Source organism: Nicotiana tabacum, chromosome 19 (genome assembly GCF_000715075.1).
Source record: "Nicotiana tabacum cultivar K326 chromosome 19, ASM71507v2, whole genome shotgun sequence".
NCBI classification, from domain to species: Eukaryota; Viridiplantae; Streptophyta; class Magnoliopsida; order Solanales; family Solanaceae; genus Nicotiana; species Nicotiana tabacum.
Window position 1 is genome coordinate 32092093 of NC_134098.1, and position 13898 is coordinate 32105990.

General features: G+C 36.6%; 1 protein-coding gene across 5 annotated transcripts in view; it reads left to right on the forward strand.

Annotated features, from left to right (window-relative positions):
* Nucleotides 1-13898, forward strand: part of LOC107774714 (uncharacterized) — a 61171-nt gene that overhangs the window by 40342 nt on the left and 6931 nt on the right. For all 5 annotated transcript variants that reach the window (XM_075239822.1, XM_075239821.1, XM_075239823.1 and 2 more), the window contains 4 exons: nucleotides 395-614; nucleotides 5179-5309; nucleotides 6468-6614; nucleotides 8156-8284. In XM_075239822.1, the coding sequence (XP_075095923.1) occupies nucleotides 395-614; nucleotides 5179-5309; nucleotides 6468-6614; nucleotides 8156-8284 (627 nt within the window). The remainder of the gene's footprint in view (nucleotides 1-394; nucleotides 615-5178; nucleotides 5310-6467; nucleotides 6615-8155; nucleotides 8285-13898) is intronic.

Below are 13898 nucleotides of genomic sequence, written 5' to 3' on the forward strand. Positions count from 1 at the left end.
CTCTTGACATTTACTTGCCAATACAAGAATGAGCTACTCTGTTTGCAGTGTCGGTCCTGGATAAAGAACATTTGTGTATATGGGTTAACATGCTGGTGAGATGAAGCGTACCAGATTGTTGAAACTTTTTTCCCTTGCAGGAGATCTAACAAATATTGAAAACAAAAAAAGTAACTTTTTGTGATATCAACTTGTAGGGGGCAATTTTCCCTTAAAATTTAAGATATTTTTCTATTGCTATTTCATTCACTCTGATCTTAGCACATTATAATTAAAAAAAAACAGAGAAGTTGATCCCTAGAAAGTGCTTGTGCTTTGGTGCACACTGGAGACTTTTGTCTTCTTCTCCTTTAAAGCTAATATAATTGTGTCTTCATTTTTATTAATGTATTAGGTGACAACACCGCTGCTTAAATTCATAGCCGAGTTTGTGCTGAACAAGTCCCAACGACTGAATTTTGAAACCTCATCTCCCAATGGCATTCTTCTTTTTCGAGAAGTCAGCAAATTAATTGTTGCATATGGATCCAGAATTCTCTCTCTGCCTAGTCACGTGGATATGTATCAGTTCAAATACAAGGGTATTTGGATTTCTTTGACTATTCTTTCGAGAGGTAGGAATTTTTAGCTTCTAAAATATTTTGGTTATATTCATTCTCAAAAAATATATTTTGGTTATATTCTAGATTTCCCTGTGTATGGCCCTTCAAATGGAAGGCTTCCTGTATGTTGTTTGCTCTTAAGACTAACCTTCTCCTGACTGTTAAGTTTTATGCCTAGGAGAAGAGTTTCGGAGCCCACTACTTGTGTTTTACGTTGCCTTGTTTTCCCCCCTCTTTTGTCTTCTACCTGTGATAAACTTCAGTAGAGTAGCTTATTATTTTTGTTTTGACTAAGTTTTATTTCTCTGAATAAGAATTAGTATATTTTATAAAGTTGATTTTTCTATTAACTTGGAATTTTAGGATTTTTTTTTTTGAGAAGGTAACATATTGTATATTAATAAAGACTACACATCCCATAATTACATAGGAGAGGAAGAAAGACTCCTAATCCTTGTTCTTCTCACAAGGAATCTAAAACATCAAAAATAGACTCATGGTCTTCTAAAAGTTTTCTTTTACACCAAAAGTGGAACAACAATAGACACTTCGTTTTCATCTTCTGGACATGATTGTACTTGTCTTCAAAACATCTCTGGTTTCTCTCTTCCCAAATTATCTACCAGATGCAAGCAGGGACTCCTCCATCTCTCCTTCTGATTAGACAAATTACCATCTCTATTCCAGCATGTAAGAACTTCAGGAATTATTCTTGGCATAGTCCACAAAATACCCCTTAAGTTGATAAATCTCCACAGTTGAGCAGTCAACCTGCAGTGTAAAAAGAGATGACTAAATGACTAATTGACTCTGCCTCCTCTCCACATAAGTAGCATTTAGAGCATAATTGATATCCTCTCTTGACTAGATTGTCCTGTGTCAACACCGCCTCCTTTGCCAACAACCAAGAAAAGCAAGCAATTTTATATGGAATTTTAACTTTCCAAATCAGTTTCCGTGGCCAACAACTGACTTGATTCATGGAAAGGTTGAATTCCTTATAAGCTGATTTAACAGAAAACTTCCCAATTTTATTTCCTTGCCAATTCATACTGTCTTCAGAGTTTGAAATTCCTTTGAACTTTTCTATAATATTGTAAAACTCAGTCTTCTGTAAGTAAGCCTCTCCTGTTGTTGCTTTTTGTTGCTGATTGAGGATGTAGATGTCAGGAAACATTTGTCTCAAAGATCCTTGCCCTAACCAATTATCCTTCCAAAAGGATATCTTCATGCCATTTCCTACACTGAATTTGGTTTTGTTCATGAATTTAGGCCATAGATTCCTGATGGATTTCCATAGACTAACCCCATAAGGCCCATTCACTGATTTTGTTGTCCATTTACCATCCATACCATACTTCTCCCTAATCACCTCTTTCCATAAGGATTGTTCTTCTTCAGCAAATCTCCATAACCACTTCATCATCAAGCTTTGAGTCTGAGTTCTCAAGTTCTTTATTCCCAACCCCCCTTCCTTCTTGTTGATTGTATGAGAGTTCTCTTTGACTAAATGTATTTTCTTCTTATCACAGCTCCCTTCCCACAAGAAGTTCCTTCTTAATGCATCTATTCTCTTCACTACGTTCACAGGAATAGGAAACAGGGACATCATGTTAGCAGGCGTAGCATCCAATACAGAGTTAATTAGAGTTAATCTACCCCCTTTGATAGGTGCTGACTCTTCCAGTTAGTCAACTTCTTTTCACATTTCTCTATAACACCATTCCATATCCCTTTTGATTTGCTCTTTGCCCCCAATGGCATTCCCAGATAAACGGTAGGAAGCTCCCCTATTTTACCTCCAAGAATTCTAGACAAGCATTGGATCTCATTTACAATATTTATTGGATACGTAAAACTTTTGTTCCAGTTAATATGTAATCCAGATGTAGCTTCAAACAAGATAAAAATTGCCCTTAACACTTTCAGTTGCTCACTGTCAGCCTCACAAAATACAATAGTGTCATCAGCATACTGTAGATGGGATATCTCCGTATTGCTGTCTGCCCTAGAATTTACCTTAAAACCCCTTATCCAATTGTTTAATTGGGCAGTTTTTAACATATCATTCAATCCTTCCATAGCGATTATGAAGAGAAAAGGAGATAAAGGGTCTCCCTGCCTCAAACCCCTCTGAGAAGGAAAAACCAGCTGATGAACCATTGACCAGAATTGAGAACTTCACTGTACTGATGCAAAATTTTATCCAGTTAATCCATCTACCCCCAATATCCATTTTAATCAGAGTTTCCAACAGAAAGTTCCAATTTAAGTGATCATATGCCTTCTCTATGTCCAGTGTGCATAATATTCCAGGCTCTTTGCTTTTCAATCTTGCATCTACCCATTCATTGGCGATTAAAAGTGCATCCATTATCTGTCTGCCCCAAATGAAAGTCATCTGTTGAGCATCCACCTGCTTGTTTACTACTTTTTTGAGTCTTTCAATAATATATTTTCTCCCGTGCTTTCTCACAGGACTGAAATCTTTCAACTCTTTGGCCCCCACCTTCTTAGGAATTAATGCCACAAAGGTAGCATTAAAACTCTTTCCAAACACACCCTGTTCATGTAATTTCTGGATTGCAGTTACTACTTCCTTGTTCACTACCTCCCATCATTGAATGAAGAAAGCCATAGAATATTCACCAGGACTTGGTGCTTTGTCCCCTACACATGCCTTTACACTTTCCCAGATCTCCTGAGTTTCAAAAGGACTTTGCAACATTAAGTTCTCCTCTGGAGAAATTATAGGACAATTTTTGAGATTGCCCTGTGGCTTCCATATTTCTGGTTCAGAATATAGCTTTTGGTAGAATGTGACATTCTCCTTTTTTATGTCTGCCGGACACTCCATAGTTTCCCCTTCTACATTCAATTTGTCAATATTACTGTATCTCCTATGAGCATTTGCAGTTTTGTGGAAATATGTAGTGTTTTTATTCACTTGTTTCAACCAAAGAGCCCTAGCTCTTTGCCTCCAAGCCACCTCCTCATTTCTAGCAATCTCTTCAAATTCCGGAGCTAAAGCAGACTTAACATGTATTTCTTCCTCAGTCAGACATCTCTGATCATGTATTTCCTCCCGTTCAGCTAGTTGGTTTAGGATATTAAGTTTTTGCATTAAGTTTAAGGCCAGGATAAAATCAGGTCTTCCGTCACAATTAAAAGAGTTCCACCAGTGTTTAATCCTTGTTTGGAAGCCCTCAGTTTGAAGCCACCAATTCTCAAACTTGAAATAGAATTTGACTGGATCCCAATTGCCACATTGAAGCATCACATGGGAATGATCAGATGTCACTCTATGATGGATTGATTGCTTAATATTTCTGAAGCTCTCATTGCAATCCATAGAGATTAAGAACCTATCCAACCTAGCTGCTATCACATTCTCCAAGTGTAGTTACCTCTTGCCAGTTGTAAATCCACCAACTCCACGTCTTCAATAAACTCTGAAAATTCATTCATTGCTCTAGAGATTCTATTGCAATTCTTCTTCTCTGATGGAAACCTCACTTTATTGAAGTCCCCGCATACCAGCCATGACCACTCAAAGAGCCCCCTAGCTCCTGCTAATTCCCACCGGACTTTCTCCCTTTCCTTCCTATCATTTGGTGCATATACACTGGATAAATTCCAGGTAAATTCCTGACTTTTCCCAGAAAATTTACAGGTTATAGTATATGATCCCAAGCTACTAATCTCCCCTTCCAACATTCTACCATCCCACAAAACTAATAACCCCCCTCTAAACCCACTAGCTTCCAATTGTGCATATTTCCCCCATCTATTATTTCCACAGTTCTTTTACTATCTCTCCAATGTCTCCTTCGATTTTTGATTCTTGAAAACAATATACATCTGCTTTCCACTTGTGAATTAAACTCTTGATCAACATTCTTTTTCTATGTCGATTCAACCCCCTAACATTCCATAAGAGAATGTTTACCTTCATTGATCCTGGATAACCATACGCCCCCCTTACTTCTAGTACTATTGCTTCTGAAGTTGCTTCCTATTTTCAGCCCTTTTAGTTCTTTAATTCCTTTTCGTCGTGGAGTTTCTGACACTTGCATATCTGGAAACCCTTTGTTCTCTTGTCTCTTGTTGTCAATTTTCATGAAAAGCGCCAATGCTTCTTTCTCGCATCCCTGAAAATTTATCACAAACACCTTGCCGAGTCTGATTATGTTCTGGTGCACCCAAATTGAAGCCTCAAATTCTGGGTCCTTCTCTTCCTCTAAACTCTGTAAATTTAGAGGAGTAGCTTTTTCAATTATCCACCCCATCTTATTTTTCTTAACAGTCAAGTGAACAGCTGTTTTAGCAAGTTCTGTTAACCCTTTGTTTTCTTTCTCCTTTGTTTCCCCTTTTCTCTTTGTCCCTCTGTTCCCTTGTGCAAAATATATGTGGCTCTTTGCCTAGCAGATTGTATGTATTTTCCCCATCTGTGTATTTAGCTGATCAACACTACAGTAACCCTGAAAATGTAATGTTAACAAATGGGAATGTAAAAAACTGAATTGATCGTCCTTTCATCATTATGTAATTGCTTATGCTTTACTCTACACTGTAGCACTTGCTGGTAACTATGTCAACTTTGGGGTGTTTGAGATTTATGGGGACAGAGCGCTAGCAGATGCTTTTGACATTTCTATGAGGATGGCTCTATCTATTCCTTTGGCTGATATACTCGCATATAGAAAGGTATTATATTAAGAGCTGATTTATTCAAAAATATCGCTGGTTATTTTATTCTTAGATGCTTATCACATGAGAATTGCCTCCTCTTACTATATGATGTTAACAAGATAGTATGTTCAGACTGATTTTGTTTCTGGAGATAAAACCTTCTGCTGCTTTATGCTCTGAGCAAAGATATTTTATGTGATTTTGGAACATATAAACTTCCCAACAAACATCAAAATTTGTTGCCAGCACTCTACTTATTTTGGAGTGTACTCCCAACAAAGAATGGGAGCATCACAATTCACATATGCACCAAGTTTGAGCCCATAGTTTCTATGTGCTTGTTGCAGATGTAAAGTATGGTTTATTGTGAGTTGTCTACATTCGCTCAGCTAAGAAAACATACTTATAAGTGACACAATTACAACACGGGAAAATATAGAGACTACTGAGACATTTGAGAGGTCAACATCCTGGTGGAAAGAAATAGTCCTGTTACCTATTGGGCATTATGTTGGAACTGACATTTAGGCAATTTGGTTCTGACTATGATGCTAGCATATGAAAACTGCAGAAGTATCTTGATTAAAATTATTTTACCAGGATATACATCTTTAAATATGGATTTGGTAGCAGCCACTTGTAGTTCTGTATGTGTTTGGAGTGCCATTTGTATGCCTTTAGTGTTTGCTTGAAGTAGATTTAAGCCGTCTTTGAGTCTTGTGTATGTGGGGAGCAGATGCAGAGAAGAAGTTGATCATTTTGGTTTTCTTTTTCAGTTCCTTTTTCATTTTTTTCTGTGTCTTTGTCTATAGCTTACATTTTCTTTTGATTGGTATAATCGAGTCAAATATTTTAAACTACTGACCACTTATTTTTAAAGTGGACCTTCTCATTGTTATTCTGGCAAAAATTTATCTGTTCAATCAGCGCTGTTGCTGCTTCTTAAAAATTAGAGCCTCAACATTCTTCGAATGAGCAGTGGTGTCAAATTGAGCTAATTTCTTTAAGCTGTTTATCTTTAAAAGTGGTTTGATCCCTGGTTGTGTCCTCAGCAGTGGACATACCTCTTACACGAATTTTGTGGGGTATATATTCTTTTTCCCTCTGTAAATTATCACATTGTCTGCATTTCATTTTAACAATATAACCACTTCCAGTTGTCTTATCCTACAGCTTTCAGGAGCTTACTTCACATTCCTGGAAATCATGATGAAAAACCAGATCCATTTGATACTAAACTTGGACTCAAGTAGCTTTATATTTATTGCTGGATCTCTTGAGTCTGGACTTAAAGTACTGGATGCAAATATCAAATCACAGGTTTGTGCTGTGTTCGACCATTGTCCTTGGGATGTTGGATGCCATTTCTTTGTATTTGTTTGATCTTTGCAAGTGTTGAGACATAATATAAGTAAGTATTAAAAGTGTGCTCTTCTCTAACATCTTAAACTTTTATACGAGGTGGTCACACACTTCAACATGGTGGCTGAGCAGGCAAAGGTCGTGAGTTCAAATCTCACCACCACTCAAAAAGCAAAAAATATTTCACGTGTTTGACCCAATCAGGTCCACAAGTGAGACCTAATATAATTATACTATAATATAAGTGTGAAGGCTTTAGTGTGAAGTTGAAAGACTAAAATATCCTTATAAAATTAAGTGACATTAATACCCTTAAAAAATAAATAAGTTCTTCTTTCATCAACTTTAAACCAAAACTTTATTATACTAATGTGCAGAAACGTTAGGGAAAACATTCCATAATAAATACTCATATTAGTAAAGTTGCACCTCTTCCATGTACTTCTTGCTATTTTCATATTTATCTAATTTTTTAATTATTTCTTTCATTTATACGTTAATAACCCACAAAATCACTTCGTAAATTCTATTATGTTTATATTCTTTTCTCACATTGAGCAGTAATTTTTTTTATACTACCAATGAATTAATAACACTTGAACAACTATACTTAAAGTTCAAATAACCTAAGCTCTAGAAAAAATGAAAAGGCAAAGGTAGTGTCAATATATCATCTATATATGTAAGTTAATGAGAGCACAATTACAAAAGGTAGAGATTCAAATTGAGTGCAAAAGGAGATGACCACACGTCAAGGATAGATATGTAAAGTTCTTGGATGAGGGGAAAAAGAAGGCAGACCTATACAGAAATACTTTCTAAGTTGTGATTTTAAATGAGATCGATATATGCTTAACAACCAACGAGCTCCATCTCATATGTCCCCCTCTATGTGCATTTGTGCTACTCTGATTAGTTCGGTGTTTCTCTATGCCAGCGAGCTCCATATCAGATATGCATCTGTTTTTCTCTTTGTTTATTCTTAATATTAACATAGATTTTAATAGTTTTCAAATATACGTATTATATTTCTTCCTTTCTAAATCACCATAATTCATGTGTTGAAGGAATGAAGTCAATCTACATATAGGTGGTGTTATAGTTTCCTTTATATTATTATATCAAATTGAGCTCCAATCCAAAGTGTTGAAAGAACAATGAGGAACGAACTTACAGTAATAGAGAAGGCATATGATAATTAGGCTCTATTAATTGTCTATAAGAAAAAGGAAGCAGGATATGTTCATATTACATATTTATGTAAACCTACTTATTTTGTATTTAATAATTAAGTCGGTCGAATATGCTCACTATTTATTAACATATATTATATAAAATTGATAGGAATAAGTGGCCAAAAACTAGTTAAATAATTAAAAGTGTGCTCTATCTGACAGCTTAAGCTTTTGTATAAGGTGGTCACGCTTCAATAACAGCCTTGCTGGGATGAATCATATAATTCGTTCTCAACAAACTGACTCCAATTTATTTATTTTTAGTGTGCATCTGCTGTGGACAACTTGGCTACTTTTTATTTCGATCACATAACAGCTGGAGAGTCACCAACTACCCCCGTGGCTCTTAACCTGGCTCAGCATTTAGCAGATTGTCCGAACATATTTCTTGAAGTAAGTTCAACTGCTCTTTTTATTTAAAGGATTAATGATTTCAAGACCTTTTTTAGAAACTGCATATTCGTTTTAGCCGTGGCAGTCCAGTCATCAGGGAACTCTGTTCTTTTTGACCCCTCCCTCCAGTTCGTTTTGTCCCTTTTATTTCATGAGGTTTCATCTTTTATTTTTTTTGTTATTGTTCTTATATACATATTTTTGTTCGGGTGGTGGTGCGGGAATGTGGAGTTTGGGCTGGAAAATGCAGTAGATTTCGGAAGATGGTATAGCATGCTCATTACTACTCTGTTCAAAAGTCTCACATGCCACAATTATGTTCAACAATAGGTAGTGAATGTTGGGCCCTCTGTCGGTCTAATTCTACGAGTATAGATAAAGTTTCTATTGTATATCATAGTACCGCCATAGTAGTTTATCTTCTAAAATTTCAATTTGTTTGTAAATTATATTATAGTAGTGTCTGTGAAGGGAAGAAAAAAGATCCACAATATCATTCCACAATTGGGAGAGAACTTGGGATGGCTGGACTCTGCTAATACAATGATTAAATTTGTTGAGAAAGGGTCGTGGAAGGAAGAGATGTCTAAAGAGTGACCACCTGGAGTGGATTTGTCCTTATGTGGTACAGATAAAGATTTGGCAAAGGGAAGATATTAGAATCTTAAAAAACGATAGAACGGAGCAATATATTCTTGATTGACAACAATTCCCTCAGGTATAGGGAGTATTTGTATACATGCTTAATTGGGTGCTTTGGTGATTCCAGAAAATTGCCCTAGTCATTGGGAATTTCAAAAATGGGCTGCAAGAATTGAAATATTCCGGCTAGATGAGTTAAAGAATTAAATGGTGGTCACTGATCAACGTTTGTCATCGACAAAATTAGCGCCCCGACCAAGTTTGGATAAGATGTTCAAGTTTTCTGCGGTCGAAAGACATCTTCAAGAAAAATTGGAGACAGATTCTATTTTCTAGAAATGGATGATAATAAGAGATACAAAATATACTTGAGATGGGCTAGAATCTGCATGTGTTTTGCGGAGATAAAAGTCCCGACGACGATTAAAATCATGGTGGATAACTTCACGTTTAGTGTTCGGATATGGGTGGAATCCAATGCTTGGGTGGAGAAAGTTGACCAGGATGTAAAATACGGCTATCACAGAAATGGAAGAGATGAGGTGTAGAACCTTGGTGGTTTGAATGCAGTGTCGCAGTTTCCCAATAAGAATCCATTGTGGAATTCTAACATGCGTACGGGATGCATGTCAATTGCGCAACCAGATTTAAAATTTAAAAATGAAAAGGGCCATCTTGTGAAGGCTTTGCTTTTCTAATTTTTAAGTCTGGTGCGCCTGGGTCTTATAAAAGTAGACAAGTAATAAAGGGAAAATTTCACATAAGAACAACTAGGCTCCCTACTTTTCAATTTTATAGCCCATATTTCAATTTACAACCAATTAGCCCAAAAATAATAGGCTAAGATTCAACATTCAACTCCAATAGGTTCTCGAAATTACTATTTAATTTTTAAAAAAGATTGCTCAAGCTTTTAAGTTAATTTTTGAATCAGTAACTGTGACTAAAATATTAGTTCAACAAACCAAATCCATTTGGGTGGTGAAAATTAAATTTTTAACAAGCTTAAATATGTGGGTTTAAATTCTGAATTTGATTTTGTGAGAAATTTGGAGTGGGTGTTATTTAGACTTGTTAGAAATACTATAAGGAGGTTGTATATAAAATTTGAAGTCATTTAATGGAGATTTGGACTGGTTTTGAACAAGAATTGCAACTGAAAATCGTGGAAGAAGTTCGTCTACAGACGCTTGTATAAAGGTGTATAAAAGTGTATAAGATGTATTTATACACTCGTATACACTATTATACAAGATTATACATAATTATACAAAAAACTAACTTCGTCTTCTTCATTGCGTCTTTTCTGAAATTTAACTCAAATCTTGCTCAAATCTACTCCAAATCACTTCAAATTTAGATTTTGAACTCCTTTTGATATTTTCAATCAATTGGAACAACACCCAATCCAAACAACTAATAAACTCAAAAAATCCTATTTTCGAAAGCAAAGCTTTGAATGACCTTCAATGGTGGACTTCTACTCTTCAATTTTCTTACATTGCAACCAGGTGATACACGGGGAGAAGCAGTAATGGCGGACGGCCCCTTGAAGCAAATGTAGAAGATGTGAGAAGAAGAGAGAGTGAAAGCAATAGTTGTAAGAACATAGATTTTGAATTTATTAGTGCTTTCAAAATATGTACAATATGGGATAGGTCAGGTAAAACTTAAAAACGTGGGCCATTTTTTGTTATGGTGTGAAGTCAAATGTATTTTGTTGTAATTCTTTCAATAATAAAAGTAGCCCATCTTATTCATTGGTGAAAATAAGGAGCAACCCAACCGTTTCGAACATTCATACATCTAATGGACGGGGATCCAATTTTCCTCTTCTAATTTTGAGTCTGGTGCGCCTGGGTCTTCTAGTAAGTAGATAGGCCCATCCAATTCATTGGTGAAAATGAGGAGCAGCCCAGCTGTTTCAAACATTCATATATCTAATGGATGGGGAGCCAATTTTAAAAATATCTGCAAGTCCAAAGCTAAAGACCCATGTTTAAAGACCCAGACCCTTATCTCATGTATCTTATAGTGTCGGAAAGTTGAGAGCTCCATGCAGATGTTGGAATCGATGGGAAATAAAGATACTACAGTCTCTGTGCTTGCTTCTTTGGATATGTTTGTTCAAGACCTTCCCCATAGGTCCGAAGAAAGCTTTTCTCTGGAATATTTCGAGGATGAAAGGTTGAGATGGAGTCGTTACCTGAAGATAACAATATGACATGGGAAAATTTTCAGCAGAATTTCATTCAAAGGTTTTTGAAGAATTCACACGAACACATGCTCTGTTGATTCTCCTTTGATATATTTATGCGCAATTTCAGTAAAAGATTAAACCGAGAAGGGCGTCAAGATGGGTAAGAAGGAATATACTGAAAATGTGTAAACTACTTGGGGTTCATATGATGGAACTCGAAAATGAGCTCCTTGATATGTTACTACAGATTGGAAAGATCAGGACCTATAAATTGGTGTCAAACTCTAAAAATCCTTCTCCTATATTTAAAGGGATTTGAAATTGCTCGTTTAATGTCAATTATGGTGATGCTAGTGGATATATGGGCAGTGGGCAGCAGGAGGAAGTTATCGAATGAAAAAAAGTGAATTTGAAGTTAAGCTTTTGGAACCCCTAAAAGATAAAGATGAATAAAGATTGATCAGGCTGATGGTTAGAGATTGGAAAGCAGATATCATCTGTTTTGTGGAAACAAAAATGAAGAATGCAGATTTTTCTCTTATCAAAAAGATAGGGGGCAGTACATGAGCAGAAGGGCTGATTGTGGAAGCCTAGGGAAGTAGTGGAGGTATTCTACTGTTGCTGGACAAGACAATATGGATATGTAACGATTGATGGGTCTGCGCGGCTACTGTTTTGTTGTAGGAGTTGAACTCCGGATGTCTATTGTCCTTGTGATGGGGGAGAAAGGAGGTTTGGCATGAAATGGTTGATAATTAGGGGTTCGAAGCATCATCATGTGTTGTCGGATGGGATTTCAATGTCACAAGATTTAGCGACGAAAGATGTGACGGAGTTTTCAATCCTAGATCTATAAGAGATTTCACAAAAGTAGTTGATGAGTTACCTATGATGGATTATCCCTTCCAATGTGGACAATTCAACTGATTAAGGGGTAATGATATTTCTTGTGCATCAAGGATCGATAGGTTCCTTGTATCTACTAAACAGGGTGACTTCTTTTAAGACTATAAAACCGAGGGGCCTTCCTAGAGTTTGTGCAAATCACTAATCTATTCTCTTGGAATGGGGGGATTGGAATACAGAAAGGTCATTTTAAATTGGCTGGAAATGAATTCATTGATTTAGTGGATAGATGGTGAAAATCATATGAGGTACAGGGAATGTTGCCCTAGCCAAAAAGTTGAAGTTGTTGAACCTGGATATCAAAAAATGGACAAGGAACTAAGGAAGTCTTTGGTATGCTGCAAGAAATATAGAAAGTTGTTTTGGAAAAACTTGCTATGATGGATTAGTCAAATTTGGTAGGAGGAGCTGAGTATGAGGTGGAATCCATGCAGTCTAACCTTTCAAAAGAGCTGAAGAGATTGCCAAAGCTGAAGAAACATAGTGGAGGCCGAATAAAGCTGTTTATGGATCAAGCAAGGTGATAAAAGTAAAAAGCATAAAGAAAGCAACAAAGTCCATGGTGTTGGCGAAAAGCAAGAAGTGAAAGCTTCATGCTTCTTTGAAGTGAAGCGCACAATTATTGAAAAATTTCAAAAGATAAACATATATCTATCTATGTAAGGTTTCAATAGAAATGTCATGACCCAAAATCCCATCGGAGCCGTGACAGTGCTTAACACTGCTTGCTAGGCAAGCCAACAATCGATTAGCAGAAACAAACTTAAATAACATTATTAAATAATCTCAACATCGGAATAACATAAATAACTGAAATCAATAATAACAATGCAACTGAAAACCATCCCACGATCTGGTATCATCGAGTACATGAACGCTACAGAATTCAAATACAGAGTCTGAACACAAAATACAATATTGTCTAAAGATGGTATAATATAACATGAACTAAGAGAAAAGGGACTTCAAGGCCTGCGAATGGAAATAACAGCTACCTCGAAACCTACAAAACTAGTGCCGAAGCCACTCTTTAGCAATCACCTCTCTCAGCAGCACTTGGATCTGCACATGAAGTACATAGTGTTTTATGAGTACAACCGACCCCATGTACTCAATAAAGAACAAACCTAACCTCGGGCTGAAAGCAGTGACGAGCTTGGCAAGGTCCAATATTCATTTCAAATAGCCAACAACAACAATAATAGTATAATAACGGCAAAAAGGAAAAGTTGCTCAAGTAATATCAAGTTCAACCTTTTCACAATAAGAAGGGAAATAAGCATGCTTTTCAAGAATAAAAGTTAAGACATAAATTCTTCCACAAAAATCACCTAAATATAGTTTTATCAATTTTACTGTGATTCCACGTTCTACACATCAAATAGAGACATTAAGTACCAATTAGCATGAGGGAAAAAACACAACTCTATACCTTTATGACAAGTATCCATGCTAGAATCAACAATATCGTAGTTAAATCATCAAGTATACCCAATCTCAGCACATGTATAGTGCCCGACACAAATACCCTTCAATCATCACACATAACCACACTCAGCACTATACGGGTGTCTGACACAAGTCCCTCACAAGGCATATATATGACCTGTGGGTGTGACTCCGGAGGGGCTGGTCCTAGCCCAAGCGCTGATCGGATCTAAGTCAACGATCAATATCACTTAGCCCAATATAGGGCCCGACGCACGCGACATCTCATAATCAATACCACTCAGCCCAATGTGGGCTTGGCGCACACGTCACCTCACTATCAGTATCAGATCAACTCTATGGCCAAGATCAGTCATCAACTGCTCGAGTCTCAAATGGTCACATCTCACAATACTCCGCTCAACTCGTGTCACACAT